The sequence below is a fragment of the Melanotaenia boesemani genome, chromosome 8 (genome assembly GCF_017639745.1).
Source record: "Melanotaenia boesemani isolate fMelBoe1 chromosome 8, fMelBoe1.pri, whole genome shotgun sequence".
NCBI classification, from domain to species: domain Eukaryota; kingdom Metazoa; phylum Chordata; class Actinopteri; order Atheriniformes; family Melanotaeniidae; genus Melanotaenia; species Melanotaenia boesemani.
In genome coordinates, this window is record NC_055689.1 from 32685307 (window position 1) to 32702997 (window position 17691).

The 17691-nt window shown below is 38.3% G+C and overlaps 1 protein-coding gene across 2 annotated transcripts in view; it reads right to left on the reverse strand.

Moving 5' to 3' along the window:
- Nucleotides 1-6259: 6259 nt before the first annotated feature.
- Nucleotides 6260-17691, reverse strand: part of LOC121644490 (HERV-H LTR-associating protein 1) — a 28153-nt gene continuing 16721 nt past the window's right edge. The window contains exons 13-15 of one of the 2 annotated variants that reach the window (XM_041992456.1): nucleotides 15262-15418; nucleotides 11527-11609; nucleotides 6260-7040 (exon numbers count right to left, since the gene is read on the reverse strand). In XM_041992456.1, coding sequence (XP_041848390.1) covers nucleotides 6997-7040; nucleotides 11527-11609; nucleotides 15262-15418 — 284 coding nt within the window. In that variant the 3' untranslated portion in view covers nucleotides 6260-6996. Of the gene's footprint in view, nucleotides 7041-11526; nucleotides 11610-15261; nucleotides 15421-17691 lie in introns of those variants that run through there. The other variant, XM_041992457.1, reaches the window with a different exon arrangement.

A 17691-nucleotide genomic window follows, 5' to 3' on the forward strand; every position in this document is an offset into this window, starting at 1 on the left:
GATTAGATTTTCAGGGTGATCCAGATCACCGTCTGGATCCAGTAATTTTTTAAAGGATTCTTTACTATCAGCAGTTAAGGGATAATTTTGCCATTAAAGCTTCTAACTCATCAGATAATACCCAGAATCATTAGCACATAAAATAGTAATTACAAGATTACGTCATGGTAGATTTTATAATCCGACATTGTTTAAGCCGGATCATGTTGATATTCTGGATCTGGTTAGAAACATTGGGGGTACTGGCTGGGCTGTTGGGCCTTTTGGGGTTTTTCCTCAGTGACCCTTTGGCTTGGTGAAGGTCGAAATGCTTCTAGTTCTATAATCATTTCAACACCATGAAGAATGAACCCTGTAAGCACCAGTATGGATCGCGTACCACTAGCCATTTTTTAAAAGATGCACTACAATTTAGTATTCTAAAAAATAATTTGATTTTAATTATCTTCAGTATCAGCAGCCCGCCCATCTGGTTAGTGGCTAAGACGACTTTGTAGGATTTTTACTTTTTTTTTGTCAGATTGGAGGAGAAACTATAACATTTGTTGTTAGAATTTGTAACTGCAATAATATTACGAAATATTTTTAAATAAAAGAAAATGTTTTCATGAAAAGGGTTTTTTCAGTCTGTATTGTGATTTAATAAATCATAAAGAATTAACCCCTTAGGTGCCAGTTTCATTTACCACAAAGAGCTTTTTCGAAAAATACATTATAGGGGGCAATTTTTTTATTTAACTTGACAAAAATGTCAAATTGGAGGCAAAATCTTAGTTCACTTTAATGTAAAATAAGGGGTAAAACAAACTGTTATAAAGAAAGTCTATGGTATAAATCTTGTAGGTAACAGTGTTGACATAACAAAACATCAGCATCTTTCTATTCCTTTTATTTGGAGTATTTGCTTCATAAACTAGAGAAAATTTGGACCAATATGTACGAAGAAAGCATGAAATTTAATTTAATGAATTATTTTATGTCTTTGGTGAAAACTGGTTGTTACCCAAACAGCCAAGGGTGTTAGGAGTAGACCATTAAAGATGAAATAAAATAAAAAAAAGATGCTTTTGGACTTCAAGTGGCCTTCATATCCGCAGAACGGAGCAGATTAAAAGAATTAGCAGGAAACTAAAAGGGGTTGTTCCCTGCAGGCTTCAATCAGCATCACTCCTTGACTCATCTTTTCAGCCCAATGAACCAACAAACTTTGATTAGCTGACTCATTAAATAAGCTGAAATTAAAATCGCACATGTCGTGACTGTTAAAAATGTCCACAGTTTCTTATACGATGAAGGATTCTCACCAATCATGTGACTTGTGTGTTGGCTGCTGCCCTCTGGGTCCGGACAGAGGACCAAGCTGGCAGGGAGCGCTGAGGACAAATGAAGTGTAGCAGCTGATTTAATGAATGCATGCATTCATTTAACACATCAGATGTAAACTGATAAGTCATTGTGTAATTGGTGTAATTAAAAAAAGGGTGAAAACATCATGGATTAAGGTTCAGAGCAGCCAGCATGGTGCAGGAGGATGGAGGTTTAAATATGACAGAAACTCACCGCTTGAAGCAGCAAACAGCATGAAAATCCACATCAGAAACATGACTTGTATCTGCGTTCAGAAGAAAACGTTGACCTTTAGAGAACAAGCAATGTGCAGCACATCACTGGATATTTTTTATTACAGTTAATATGTTTTTTGTTCATCTGCATGATTGCACCCAGCAGTAACACAACATTTTGGACTCTTTCCTTCACTAACACATGTTCAGTTTCTGTGTTTGCAGGTTTAATAACTGCAGTTATTTTTCATGTATTTGCTGCTTTTGTTATTCATGTTTTCTGAACATGTCCTCTTGTAGGTGCTCCTGATGGTTGCCTGCTTTGGTTCTTTGGATATTTTCTGTTAAATTTCTTTGCAGGTGTAACTACTGACTGTCTGGTTTTCCTGTTTTAATTATATAGTTGTTGCTGTTTTCTTACTTTTTGTTTAGTAAAACCATCATTCTGCTATCTCCTATCAAATGAGTCAGTCAGAATGCATCATTTATGGTGAGAAGCAGCTAATTAAAGCATAAAACCAAGCGTGGTTTCAACACAGGGTTGGGCAGGGTGTGGGGTCCACGGCTTGGTTGCATGAAGGGGGTTCTTGGAGAAAACAGGTTGGGAACCACTGATCTAAGGCACCAAAGCTGCTCGGTGAGCATTCAGAAAGCATCATATTTGGGTTAAAAACACATAATTTCACCAGGTTTACACTTTGGAAGCTTTCATGTTGACTACCCTCTATGTTGCTTCTGCTAAAACTATTGATTTTTGTTCTGATTGGAGCTTCCAGCTTTTTCAACCATTGCAGCAGCTGAGAGTCAAGAACATAAGTTAAATGATATAACACTACCTAAAGGTACAAATGAATGCATCATTACAAAAGACCTAACTCAAACCCCCCACCCACCCTCCGGTGATGTGGGGACCTTACGCTTCATCAGTCGTGTTAATCAGAGAAGAGCTGAAATGTCAAAGCTGCCTTTTCCACAGTGTAATACAGACCTGTATTTACTCTGACATCTCATCAGCAGCTCCATCAATTACACACATCATTATAGTGATGATTACTCTTTCACCAAACAGGACCTTCATCCCTCGCTACATCAGTGGTTAATGGCTTCAAACAGCTCGGCCCACCCGTGGCTGTGCTCAGCTCGGCGAGGTGAACAAATGTGTTGTTAGTGTTGCTCAACCACGAATCTCTTTCATTAGGAGCAGTTTCAGTACCTCTCAGGAGGTCTGGTGTTATATTTAATCTTTAATGTATAACTTCAAAGCTGAAGCGTTCAAGTCTCCGTGTTAATGGATACAAGTGACTACACAGAGTCACTTCTATCATCTGTAGCTCTCAGGGAGCTTGATTCTATTAAATTAATAAATAAATAAATAGAAACCTTTCACATCTAAAGCAGAAGTGCTCCATGCGACCATGAACCAGTCATGCAATAACAAAGATGTCACTTTTTGATAACCAAACAGCTGCACAAAATGAATAACTGGACAAGTTAATGGACAAATTGAATTTTAAATGTAAGGATTATCCTTTCTTTAGCAATTATTTATTTAAATTTTAGCTAGTAGCTATTTATTGCTGTGATTTTAATAAATTTGTTTAAGTTTGAATCTAAGACTCAATCAATGTTGAAATAATTTATTAAACATTATCAAGCTCAATAGCATCATATTGAAATATTAAAATAACGTCAATCTCCTCCAAAATAAGACTAAACATGCTGTAAAATAAATAATATCAGTAAAAACAACCTGCAATAACAATAATACAAATGCAAGTAAGGAACTTTTAGCCTATATTTTGTGTATGCCATGTGAATAAAAGCTTGTATAAAACTGAGTAAATTATATGAAGCTAGTCATTGCATGCTATGTTATGAAGCTTGCATTATCATGCTATGATGATTCCAGCTTAGGCATGCTATGATATGGAACCAGCAACTGGATGCTATGATGTGAAGCTAGCATTTGCATGCTATGTTATGCTATGGCATGAAGTTAGCATTTTAATGCTATAGTATGAAACTAGCATGTGCAGCTTATTTCATGAAGCTAGCATTTGCATGCTAACTATATATCTTAATGTGTATAGCAAACTGCATATAAAACCACAGTTTAAAGGCATTTAAGACTGGTTGACTACGAGGATGATGAAACCCAACAGATCTAACACGTGTAAGCTAATCTAGTTAACATACTGTACATGTTAACCTCTCTTCAAAACAATTTTTCCATTTAGTGATTTATCTTTACTTTTTTGTATTCTTTTATTATATTTGCGGGTTTTATTTATTTTTTAATTTTGGTTTAAAATACTTCTCAGGTGTTTGGGAATCAATTTTTTGCTCAGTAAAAAAAAGAAAAGTTAGTGATTAGCTTTTGCTAAAGCAGCAGTCCATCCCTGAACTATTTCTCTTTATAGATGGTTTTCACATTTATAAATGGTAATGAATGTGCTAATAATGAAGTTCTTTAATTATCACTATACAAAGTATAATAAAAAGTCAAGAATCCATCTAGTCGTACAAACTATAAGATTTTCCCTGATAATAATTTCTGATTACATTAAAGAAATCAAATATCAATGAAAAATTAATACTTAACCACATGGTTTACATAATTTGGCTTACCTAAGCCTTTGTGCAGATCTGTTCTTTTTACTCCTTTTATATTTTTGTCCACCTGATGGATATAAATTCTCTCACATTTTAGCCCTTTGGTCTCCAATAACTCTTGATGAGAGTTATACAGCTCTTCAGCTGGGGTTAAAGATATGTTACAATCCTTTTTAAAGACTTTTGCTTCGGTCTATCAGCTAAATATTAAAGTTAATAGTTTCCATGTGTCTTTATAAAGAGACTTCTTGTTTCACATCTTATGTTCTTTTCTGTCATGTAAAAATAAATGAAAACAACTCCAGCCATGACCTGAAGGGTGCAACCATCAGAAATTCAACATTAAAAGAAAGAAAAAAGAACTTACCTTATTTGTGGGGTTTCCTTTGTAGAAGTTAAGGCTTCTTCTCTGGGTGAGGATGTAAGTTAGACTCTGCTCTAGTGGGCCTTTATATTGTTTTTGTGGTTAAACGTCCCAACAGAATGAAGTCTCAGCTCCACAAACTCTGTTTTTCAGCCCTACCTGAAGAGAGGGGGGCCAAATCTTTAGCCCCTTCAGATCAGCTTTTATTGGCTATCAGGTAACACCTGAGCAGGAGATTAATCTGGTTTTGTTTCTCTGGAGGTATTTAAAACAGATGGAGTCCAACAGGAGGACCCACAGAGTGGTCTTTGTCCAGCAGGGGTCTGGATCTGTATCCTGGGGTCAAACTGGACCTTATTTGATCTTCACATGAGTTCAGATCAATGACTGCCAGCTGGGAGGGGGGGTCAGTGAAGCAGAAGAGCTGTTGGGTTAATAACAGGGGGGCTGATAGTGGAGCATTGTGTCAGACAGGTGCATCTGTGGGGGGAGGACACTACAAATGTATGTCATGTACATGTGATGTTACATAAGGCAGTGGATAGAATTACAGAAACTGGTTAGAAAGAATGAATTCATTCTCCTTTTGTAAAGTGTAGCAAAAAATCTCCTGCAGGACAGGATGCTCATGCAACAATTCTGTGGGTTAGTAAAATAAAAACATGAGTCCAACACCTTTACTCAGCTATAAGCAGGTAATTTGTCACATTTATGTTACAGGAGTCATCGACACAAATCATAGTTAATGTACAGTACAATGCAGACGTCTTGAGCATCTTTCATTTCTTGCAATCTTTAAAAGTGATCTTGAACAGTTAAAACATTTAACTCCAAACCATGAATCATTCAAACGGTAAAGAGGCTCCCAACCCAATGGATGAACCAGCGTTCTGTTAAACATAAACTGACAAGATCAGACAGTCTGACAGACAGAAAACAGGATTTCAGCAGCAACAACATGATTCCCAAACAGCTGTCAGCTGGAAACTGAGCATATCTCAGCACGGAGCGCAGAAACTGGACACGTGGAGGACAAAAGAAGAAGAGTCAGAACTAAAAACATCTACAGCAAATTAACAGGATCTGAAATCCAGCAAAGACCCGAACCAGGACCTGAGAGATGCATCTGGACCTTCAGTTGATCCATCTACTGTTAGCTGAAGCCTCATCAGAAATGGTCTCCATGGAAACGTGACTGTCAAGAAGTCATTCTTAAGAAAGGGAAACTTAATAAAATGGAGAAAAGCTGAGGTTGGCCACATGATACAAGAACTAAAGATCAGTGGCTACAGGTCTGATGGAGGGATGGATCCTCCAAAGAACCCACACCTCGACATTACTGACGCAATGTGGGATCATCTGGATAAAAATGGAACTAAATGCAGAAACATCCAAAGAAGAGTTTTGGAAAGTCTTCAAGAAGTCCAGAGAACTAGTCCTGAAGATGCCAGAAGCAAAGCAAGCTTCTCTAAAAGGCTTCAGACTGGGATGAAAAATAAAGCTTTCAAATTCATAAGAATCATTTACTGTATTTATATTCATGTTTGCACATTTTAATAAATAAGCGCATCTATTTCTGATTTCCTGGAAATTTTTAAAGAAATGAGATGTGGTTCAAGACGCTGAATACCTCTATGTCCTGACCCACATTATTGTACAAACACAAAGCCAGTGTGGGTGACCTTTGACCTATAATTTGCAAGAAAGTGGCCGAGTGGTGAGAACAAATAGAAGAAAAACTGTTTTTAGCGTTCTTAAGAAAAGCTGAGTCAGCGAAAATACATTATGACATGATCATGTTTATTACAGGTATGAAAACTTTCTTTCTGAATATGTTTTGTTTCATTGTTCAACTGCAGTCTGAGCTCTTTAGAGTGCAAAAGCAGAAGCAGCTTTCAGGTTTTTAAAGATTTATAATCATCTCCAATACCACATAATACAAGACGACATATTTAAAAAGAAACAATCTAGTTAGATCATAGATGTGTTTGCACAGTTCACTGGTCAAACATTGTATGATGTTCATAAATACAAAGAAACTGTAGTTTAAAAACTTTAAAAATGAGTATGTAGTTACCCATTCTACTTTCACCGCCCAATTTTCTGTGATTTTACCTACAATTTTACAAAAAAGCAAGAAAAAACCTTCATGTGTTCGAGGTTAAAAATTCTTTAATTCTAATAATCGTTAATGGTCCAGACTTTTCTCTTTTTTTAGATAAATGGTCCAGTTGTAGTTCAGGGATGTCCGATTCAGTGCGACTCATCTATCCACACTTTAGTCGGTAATACCTGAAACAGATCAGTCTGTTAAAGTGTTGTGAATGAAATCCAATCATTTTAGAGATTACCGACGTCTTCTCCAGATGTTCCAGAGGTGTTATCTGCTGCTGTTTGTGGCTTCGGCCTCTTCCTGTGATGATGAACGGTTCTTTGCCTTCTCTGCCTCCCCTCTGGTCACAGTTTATTGCACATCTTTGTCAGGCATCTCTGTTTCAGATCTGTGGAGCATGCAGGGTGATGGAGGGTTACAACCAGGTAACTGAAACCAGAGGAGGCTGAAGCTTTCATGTACCAGTAAGAGGTGAACAGACTGACATAGATTCTTCCTCATTGTGACAGTGAAACGGTTAAACCGCTCATTTTCAGGCTCACCTTGATCATGTGGCGAGAACAAAGCTCGTTGTCTGATGAAAACAGGTTACAGTCCGTGGTTTTCTCTTGTGATCTCAAGGCAACGGCAACTAAATGAATGTAAAATCCGATTTGAGAGCAGCTGCTGAGGAATCAGCCACCGCAGCATGAGTTTGTTTTTAAACTCACAAACATGTAGCCGTGTTTTCCTGTCCGACAGGACACACCGTAATCTTAGAAAAGTCATAAGAATTTAGAATTAAGTTCCAAAGCATTGGCGTGGGTATTATATGGTGGCATCCCAACATAAAACACGCATTTCATTTATATATTCGATTGTATTTTATGATTCTAGTGTTTGCCGTTGCACTCTAATTTTTTTACTCTTTGATTGAAGTGTATCTCGCCCGATTAAAAACAGACATGAAACGAATGGTTGTCTTAATCTGAAATGGGATTGCACTCTTTCATTCAAAGGTCACATTTAAGTTTATGATAACAGCTTCATTCGTTAAAGAAAAGAGTGCGCGTCTGTTTTTATAAGAGCTTAGGATCCTTTATCCATCAGTAAACTGAAGGTTAGGATCAGGCTGAAGTAAACTCTGTTATTGTTTTTCATCTATCTGGTTTCCATGGATTGTTTAATGTCATTAGGTATAACTAATAAAGGTTAAGTTAGCTGAAACATGAAAAGTTGAAATGAGTAGTACATCAATGAATCATTGGACAGAATATTTACTGACACTCAGCAGACCTCTGCCTTTTTTTTTTGCCAGCGATTGTGGGCACTATTTTTAGTTAGAAGATGTAATAGCAGAATGATTCCTATCTCCTATTCCTGGACCTAGGCGGTGATCCAGATCACCCCCAAAATCTAATCACTAGTTCTTTATTTCATTTATGAAATTTCATGAAAATTTCATCAAAATTCGTCCGCAAGCTTTTGAGTTATGTTGCTAAGAGACAGACAAACCACCACCCAATACACGACCTCCGCCTTAGCAGACGGAGCGATTTATATAACAGATATTTGCTGCATTGGGTCTTCTACATATTCTTTAACTTATAAAACTCAAAGACATTTCTTGCTAATTTTGGTCCATCTGGTATTTTTATTCTAATATAATAAAAAGCCATGTAACAACCCTTTTCATCTCAGTTGTCAGATTCTGAGGCTAAAATGATGTAAAATGAATGTATGAATAGATATAGCAGCATAAAAGCCAACCACAAGAAGAAAACAGAACTTTGTAGAAATAACACACAGATCAACGGTGACCAAGCCTTTTCTCATCTGCATCATTCTCGCATGTCTTGGCTTTCAGGAGAAAAAATATTGGCATTGAAACAAACACACAACAGAAACTATTTCCATATAGTTGGATTCTCAGATTAGCGCTGTCGTGAAATCCAGCTTCTTTCAGCTTAGACAGTTGTCTAAAGCCAAGCTGTTCGTCTGTGATCATGATTTTGAAATTGTTATTCATGCTTTTGTCATAAATCGTTTAGATTACTGCAATGCACTTTATGTCGAGCTCAGTCATTCTGCAGCTCGTCCAAAATGCTGCAGCCTGGCTCTTAACTGGCACCAAAAAGCAGGAGCACATCACACCGGTTCTAAGGTCTCTGCACTGGTTACCTGTTTCGCTTCAATTTTAAAATTCTTTTGTTTTTAAATGTCAACATGGCCTCGCCCCACAGCATCTCTCCGGCCTGCTCCAGCCCTACACTCCTGCACGCTCGCTCAGGTCGGCAGATCTCCTTGTTAGTTGTCCCTAAATCCAAGTTGAAATCCAGAGGGGACAGTTAATTTTTCAGTTGTCTTCTTGGCTTCATTCCAGCCATAGAGGAGCATTATTTTTCTTCTTTTTAGACACACATAGAACTTTCTGCTCACTGGTTGATCTTTGGCTGCTCCTGATTGGACGTTACCGTCATTTAAGCTCTCTGATTGGTGGAAAGTTTGATAGGAAGTGGCTTCATCATCATTTCCAGGTCTAACTAGAGGTCTCTTTGCAACATAGTAGTGATAGTGATCTTTTTATGCTGAAAATGTGATAAAGAATGGTGTTATCATGGATCATTGTGGATTTACTGGAGTCTCTGAATAAACACTACATTTAGCGGTTGGATTGTAAGCCTCCTGGATGGGATATAATTTCCTGGAAAACTTATGTTGATCACCTAAAGGGTAACTATCCATCACATTTTACCCCACAGAGGTAAACACTACCATCCCCGAGAAACTGCTGATAATGTAAGAGATCTCACTCTGGATGTAGCAGAGCGTTCAGTAGAATTCCTTAAATGTAAGCGATCGTGATTCTCTGGGTTTATTTTCCCTAAATCAGCAGGATTTGATGCATTTTCAACAGAAACTCCTTCTCATTTCTGCAGCTCAGGTTTGTGATGTCTCTGGGACTTTTTAAATCTCTCCTTCAGTCGCTGCTTTTTATGTCTGTTTCCAATCCAACAAGCCAGGATCTAAAAATACACACTGAGGTGTTATTAAAGCCGGAGCAGAGGAGGATATGGCAGTGTTTGAGTCCTTTCTCCGGCCTGCCGGTGGATCAGTGCGGGCGTGTCAGATGAATGGGCGCTCTCTGCGACCTCTCCAGCTCGTTTAGCCCCTGCAGAGCTGCTGCTCTAATGAGCTCTGATACCGACTTTCAGCAACATGGCCGACACGTCCTAATCAGTGCAGAGCAACGAACAATTATTTCTGATTTAAACACCCTTTTCTCTGAAGTGTTTTAAAGGTGCCAACATGACTCTTACTTAAAATCAGGGCAAGTTTACAAAGAGCTTTGCTGATAGGATCTTTAAAGTGGAGACAAACATGTTGGCTTTCTCCAGGCATCATTAAAACAAACTAAATTTTTGTTTTCAAACTGCACATATTAAGTGTTTTACCTTAAAATTGCTTGCATATAAATCTATATTTATCCCCATTTTGCTTGTTGTCCCCCAGCACAGCTGCTGGATCGAACTGTTTTTCTCCAGGTGACTAAATCTCCTTTTATAATCCAACTAAAATACGTAACTATCAGCACTGAGACAGCCGTCTATGTCCTTGTTTACACCGTAGACTGGTGATCAAACTGAGCATACTAAGCACATTTAAAGCAACACTCAATGAGTTTCTGACCTTAAAACTCTGCTTCCGACTCATTTGGTCAGGAGCATCATGCTTGTGTTTTACGTGATGGCACCGCATCACACACCATCAACTGGATTTTCTGTTCCTACACTGGCAGCTTTAAACTTGCACTGTGGTTGATTCAGAAGGAAAATGCTCCAAGTAACAGAACAAGAGACAAGATACAACATAAATCTGACATTTACTGGCTGGAGAGAGCTCAGAGAAGAGACAGGATGAAGATGGAAGCTGAATTAGCCGTCGTTAGGGGGCAACAAAGTGTGAAAATCAGCCAAAGTTCAGTAGCGTTGCTGTAACGATGAAAGAAAAAGCTAATTATTGTTTTCATCTGGGCAAAATTACACTTTTAAAATGCAAGTAAACATATTAATCCAATAGATAAATAAAATGCCACAAAGTCTGAAAACTGGACGAACACCTGCAGATAATAACAGCTTTACTGTTGGTGTTGTATTGCTGCTGGTACCCAAATTTCCCTGAGGACTCTCCAAAGGGATTAATAAAGTATTTCTATTCTATTCTATTATGTAGGCCTGGCTGGCTGCACACGCACCAATGCTCCATATTTTTGCAAAAGTCTGTAAAGTTAAGCTAAAGTGAATATTAATACAGCCAAAACTGCTGCTCTAATCCACGTGTCTTATGTTATTTGTCTAAATGCATCAGAGTTTCTTACACAGTTAAGTGGAACAAGCTGGGATGTCCTCGTAGCATCCTTATGTATTCTAAAAAGAGGTGTGAACTAAATGGTGGAAAAAGGCTGTTGTTGTTCTTTTTTTATATTTTGACCAAAACATATTATTCATTCATTAAAACTTCAAGAATTCAGCTTGTGAAAACAAAAAAGATTTAAACTCTTGGATGTTTGTTTCTGTGATAATTTCCTATGACATAAGAATTTCCAAACCTGAGTGGCTTATTCTGACACACATTCAGAGATCTTTAAAGGAGAAAAAGAAATGAGGGGGTGGTCTTTTCTCATATTTTGGGCATACTGCATGATTACATTTTCTTATATAACATTTTTTCTTTAAATTACAAGAAGATCTTTCAGCTCTTAAATAAAATGAATTCAGTGTGAGCAGAGCCAGGCAGGTGATGAGGATTAGCTCTGACACCACCTCAGAGTGGGACTTCTTTAAAAAAAATTTCCACCTAAGCTGCTATCGATCCCATCTCTACAGTTCACTTACTTCTGGAGAAGGAGATTCTTCGTACTCGTTGGCACACTTCGAATGTGTGCTTTTCGTACCAGAGGTGGCTGTCATCACAGTATCTGAAAAACAAGACGATACTGTAAACAAATAACCTTCAACATCACTTAGGATCATATTCATGTTTTGGAAAAAGCATATTTTTAGCAAATAAGGTCAGAGGGAGCAAAGAGGTGATCAAATCACAAGTTTGCTCTGCAGCATTCAGGTGCCAAGAAAGACATCAGCAATGACCTTAGAGAATAAGCTGCAACGTGGGAAGGGTCATTAGGTCATTTCCAAACTATCTGGGGTCCATTAAGAGAAAATTTATTCACAAGTGGAAAACTTTCAAGACAAGAAGACCAAACCGCACATCAGCCAAACACCTCATAGCAACTGTCAGCACGGTGGTGGAGGGATGATGATGTGGGCTTGTTCTACAGCTACAGGACCTGGAACAGAACTTTATAGGTCCGTTTCAAACTTCGCTGCCTTCACACTGTCATGCATCTCTTACATTAGCAGCGTTGTTAGCCTACACACCCAACAGAGGACAGTGTGGTGTCCACCTCCAAGTTCCGACATCGGTTTAAGACAAAAGCAAACATGGAGTTGGTGGAGGAGATCATGATAACGTACATTTATAGAAAGAGGCAAAAAAGGAGGCAACACAGTAGCTGGTGGTGGTCTGTGGGGCAGACAGGAATTGAGCGGACCATGAACTCACATGTCTACACTCTCCACATATGGATGGGACAGATCAAAGGAAAATCTTCCTCCTGGAAGGCGTTTTTCTACGTTTGTTTTCAGTGCCCTAAAACTATGTTAGAAAAATCTACAAGGAAAAATCTGCTTTTGTTAAAATGCCCATGTACTTGTGGACATAGACTCAGTCCATGTGACCATGCCATTGACCTGCCACTTGCGTCAGTATCTGAACATTTCCTGTTTTACAGATTATGTATTAATCCACTTGCCTTTGAATAAAAAATAAATAGTTCACTTCAACCATTACTTGTTGTGTTTATGATTAAGCTTAAATTAAAGGAAAACTGAGGCTTTATTCATGTCAGGCTTATTGCAGTTGAAAGTTATAGAAAAGGAAAATCTTAATCTCCCACCTAAAGATTTGGTGAAAGAAAACCATCCACTGATAACTTCTTGATTTTTGCAGTTCTTTGTACACAATGTTTTTTAGTTGTCGATTCGATGCTTACATTTAGTTCAGAAAGCTGCAGCCATATTAAAGCTGCAGCTTTCTGAACTAACAGCGCTTCTCAACAGAGCCAGTGCTGCCCTGCAGGGGGCATTCAGAGACTGTTGGGGGGCGTTGGGAAAATTATTCTTTAAATGGAGGTGTTGAGGGGTTCTTGGGTGTGTTGGCAATCCAGTGTTTGATTTTGATGATTGACACCTCTTTCAACCAATCAGTCAGGAAAAACAAGGGCTAGATCCCAAATTCACTCTAGAAACACCAATGAGGACTCAGAATGAAGTGAACCCAAAGGTTTATTGTAGGAAGACGGCCCCCTCCAGCTTAAAAGACTTTTTATGTAGATAATCTGAGCCTTTGTGAGTACACCTAAGCAGCATTTTCTAGATGAATACATGTTTTGACCACAAGACAGAAAAATTGAGGCCTTTTTTCATGATTTTTAAACGTTTTTGTGGTTCTAACTGTGCTTTGTTGGGGCAGAAATGTTCGGTAAAGGCGTTTAGCTGAGTTTCTTCTGGTCTTCTGGTTCTAAGATTGGTGCTTCAAAGCATGCATATAGATTGTCCATACTGCATGCATCCGGATTCAGCCAGTTTCCTCCACATGCAAACCAAGGCTCAATCCCAAACCGCCACCTACACACTAACCCTCCGTTGGTGTGTTCTTGCTGAGGCTCCGCCATATTAAAATCTGTCCCAAACCACGTTGGCAGGAGGGCAAGGACCATTTAACCCTCAAATAGAGAGTCTGCAACACTCACGAGTATCACAGGTGGTGCGACGGCAAAATGGAGGAAACAGCTTTTTAGATATGAGTTCCACATGTTTGTCACCCTGACAGAAAATCACAAAAGGTTTAGGAAGATAAAACGAATCTAGCAAATCTTACTCTATGCTGACGTTTGATGTAAGCACAGTTAGCAGCTTTCATTCACTTTGATTGGAAATGTAAAATCGTTTGATTGGAAATATAAAATCGTTTGATTGGAAATTTCAAATTGATTGGAAATGTAAAATTGATTGGAAATGTAAAATTGTTTGATTGGAAATGTCAAATCGTTTGATTGGAAATGTCAAATCGTTTGATTGGAAATATAAAATCGTTTGATTGGAAATTTCAAATCGTTTGATTGGAAATTTCAAATCGTTTGATTGGAAATGTCAAATCGTTTGATTGGAAATGTAAAATCGTTTGATTGGAAATATAAAATCGTTTGATTGAAAATGTAAAATGGAAATGAGGTTGAAAGACTTGTGGTATCACTTAAAAAGTATTTGAAGTATAAAGAAGCTCCTGTCATTGTAATGATTGCTGAATTTATGATGTTTCAGGGACAGTGGAAAAAACAAGGCAGCTGGTGCAGCTCCGCAATTTATACGATGGCCTTCTCACTAAAAAAAACTAAATTTGGGGCACCTTTGTGTTGCTATGGCAACAGGTGCTTTCCTTTTCCAGTGGAGGGAAGAAGGCATCCCATGCCTGCCCATCTTATTCATACTCTCCCCCTCCAATTAAAGTGCCCTCCCCAGCCCCCCGGGGGGTAGAGTGTAGAGGCGGTGTAGGCGGTTTGGGATTGACAGCTAATCCAGCATCCTCTTGAATCCTACCTGTACGTGAGATTTCTCCAGCCAGTGAAAGACAGTCTTATCTTGTCCTGTCTCTTTCTTTCTTTTCTTCCTTTGATAATGTTTTTTTGTGTTTCTTTGCTGAATTAGTCATGTTACATATTCAAAACTGCTGGTGTGTTTGTATTTGTTTGCTAGTGTGAAGGTAGTCTGGAAACTAGACAGGAACGCAGGGTTTTAAGGTCGGGAAGTTGCGTAATACCTCTTTAAAGGTCCAGTGTGTTACAACTACGAACATCTAGTGGTAAAGATGGGCATGTAAATTACTTAAGCACAGTTGTGAATGGAGTTTGCTCATCAGTGGCCAAAATTCTTGCAGACAAACATGTTTCTATGTGTGAGTGGATCCAGTGGCCTCAGGGGCAACAATGACTGCACACCACGTAAATATTTTAATAATTTGTCTACTGTCTTCTTCTGTGGTTCTTTTTAAGGTGTTACTTATCTCAAACGGTATCAAACAAAGCAGGTTCAGCAGTTTTAAAGCTCTGAAGTTTCTCATTTTAAACAAAGAGTTGTTTGTCCATTCAGAGACACCGTAGGAAAAACGGTGGGACAAATATGGCAACTTGCCAGGCAAGTAGATGTAAATGTTTCATTCTAAGAGAATAAAAACTGTTATTTAATCAATAAAGTGATTAGATACCAATAGAAACATTTTGTAATGGTATATAAAATTTTCTAACATTGACCATTGATTTAGTTACATGCTACATCTTTAATGCACAAAAGTGGAAACTACGGTAAAATAAATGATTCTTTAATATAATCTGATTATTGACTGTTTCAACACTTTCTGTGAGCTGAGAAAATGAAGTTTTTGTCTCTACATCACATCTTTACAAGTGGAGTCTGCTGTGGTGTCACATCAGTGCAGGAAGGTGTGAAAACCTTTTCATGCTGGTTTTGTGGCTGAAGGGTCTGCAGAGGCACTGGGAGAAGAACTTGCAGAGCTCAAGGACGCAGGGCTGCAGCTTGTGAGCGCTGACCGTCGTCGTGGTGATGGAGACGGACTCGCCATGAAGCGCCGGTCTCCTCCAGGGACAACCTCTCAACAGATGGAACGATACATCACGTCAGTCACACATGACTCCGTTTCACACCTTCAGCTCACGTGTTACATCTGCAACCTTTAAGCTTTCAAGCCTCTAACTCGTCTTTTAGAATATTGTTTTAAATAAAGCCTTTTTGAGTTAATGCTCACAGCATGCTTAAATAATTGATGCTTAGCTACAAAAAAAGGTAAAAGGTGAGGAAATACGTTATAATTAACCTTTGTCAGCTCACAGAGGGGATTTACATTATGTTCAGTACTTAAACTCCCATCACAGAAACCTTTAATCATTGTGGATATATTACTTATACCCAGGAATCTAATTAAAAACACACATTCAAACAGATTATAATTCACAATCTGCACATATTTGCTCATTTTGTAGTTACTATAGAGATGTTATCACAAAGAAGCACCTTTTAGAACTCAGTGGGAAGAATTTGGGTTCTTAGTTTATAAACTTAAATACTGGACATCATCTTTGAGGTATTTTCTCTCTTTTTAATGGTTGAGTTAGGCACTTTTACAGCATTTAGAAATATTTGGAAAAGCCAGCTGTTCTCAAATGCTGCCTTTTTGTCAGAGCTGGTGTTCTGCTGCGTTGATAGCTCAGCAGCTACCACTCAAAATTCAAGTAAACAAGAAGCAGCCAACAAGTTCTCAGCATGTGGGAAAGCTCCTGGTGACGAGCTCAGCAAAGAAGAGCACGAAAAGCTCTGATCAAAAACAAAGGGGGTGACTTTGAAAACATTTGAACCAAAATTCTTCAAGACTTTTACAGTACTATCATAAACTATTAGTTTTATTAGTGCCTCTGTCCCCAAATCACCTCAAAAACCTGCAGCCATTTACATTTTTCTAGAAAGAGAGAACAAAAGCAGCTTGTGGCATTAAGCGATCTGCTATGTTGAGTGAGCTGAAGCAGATCGGCCATTTATGGACCAGCGAGCTGCAGCTCTCTGCTGCTGGTATGCATGGGCATCATGCATACCAGCAGCACCTCCATCTGAAGGCAGCATGTGCAGACAGGTGCAGCTATCGCTCACACCACTGCACACTAATGACTCAGACACAAATTGCACAGGATGCTTCTCATGTTTGTTGCCAGGCAGAAGTCAGAGGGAGGGGCTGCAGCTGCCGTGGTTTCTGTGATGTTACTGCCATCTAGTGGGCCTGCTGGGAAACGCAGGGAAATGAGGGCGATTAATGAGCTCCATAACCTGAGATCTGTTCATGACTTATTTTATGTGTGAGTGAATAATTTCAGATATCAGACAGCAGGGGGTCCGTGAGCAATGCAGTCCCTCGTGTTCTGCTGAGTTTGGTGAAATGTTTGGTGATAACTGATTAGTTAAAAGAGAAAAAGTAATTATTGTGCAGGATGAGTCACTAAAAAGTTGTTAAAAAAAGATGGTTAAAAATGTATAAATTACATTTATACATGGATGGTTCTTTGCATTCATTTTTACAGTCTTGAAACACCCCTCATGCCTTTACAAATTTCTAGAAAAAAACAATATATTCAACAATTTATTGAATTGTATAAGTAAATGTAGTAAATATAAATCTGAGTACAATATGTGAGGCAAAGAGAAAGTTTATCTAATTCTAAGGAATTTGAAAGTGAATATTGAGCCGATTTATTCTTCATCCCAGTCTGAGCAACACTGGTTCGTCCCTTGAGTTAGAGCCTTGGATGATTCACAGATCAGTGTTAGCATGAGAAAGAAAAAAAAAACAAACAAAAAACAAACATATTCCTCTGAAAAGGTTCAATGGAAAGCTGGAAATCTGTTTAAGAAAACAACTTTACAAGTTTACCACAAAGTCTGGAAAGAGAGGGGTAATAAGAGGAAATAAGAGGTGGACTCTTCTGTTATAAAGTGGTGAAATGAAACTTTATTGGTTGTACAACTGCCAACGGTGAAGCTTAATTGTTGAACCCTTCTACACTCAAAACCTGATCTTTAAATGTTTGTTAAAGACTATTCTGTAATTAGTACAAAATTTATTTTAAGGCATTTTTCATTAAACTAATTTTATTTAGTGTATGTTGGTTTTTTTTTTTAGGAGTTTTCGAATTCATCGCTGTTTTTCCATGAAGGAATCTGTTCTTTGCGTTGCCATAGTTACCATGTCCTGCATGGCTTCCTCATCTCCTTCCCATGCTCAAACACAGACACAGATTACACACCTTCCTGTGGGCTGAAAGTGAATCTGTAACCTTTGGTGTGCCCAGAAAGAGCGAATGGATCTGATGTGATTAC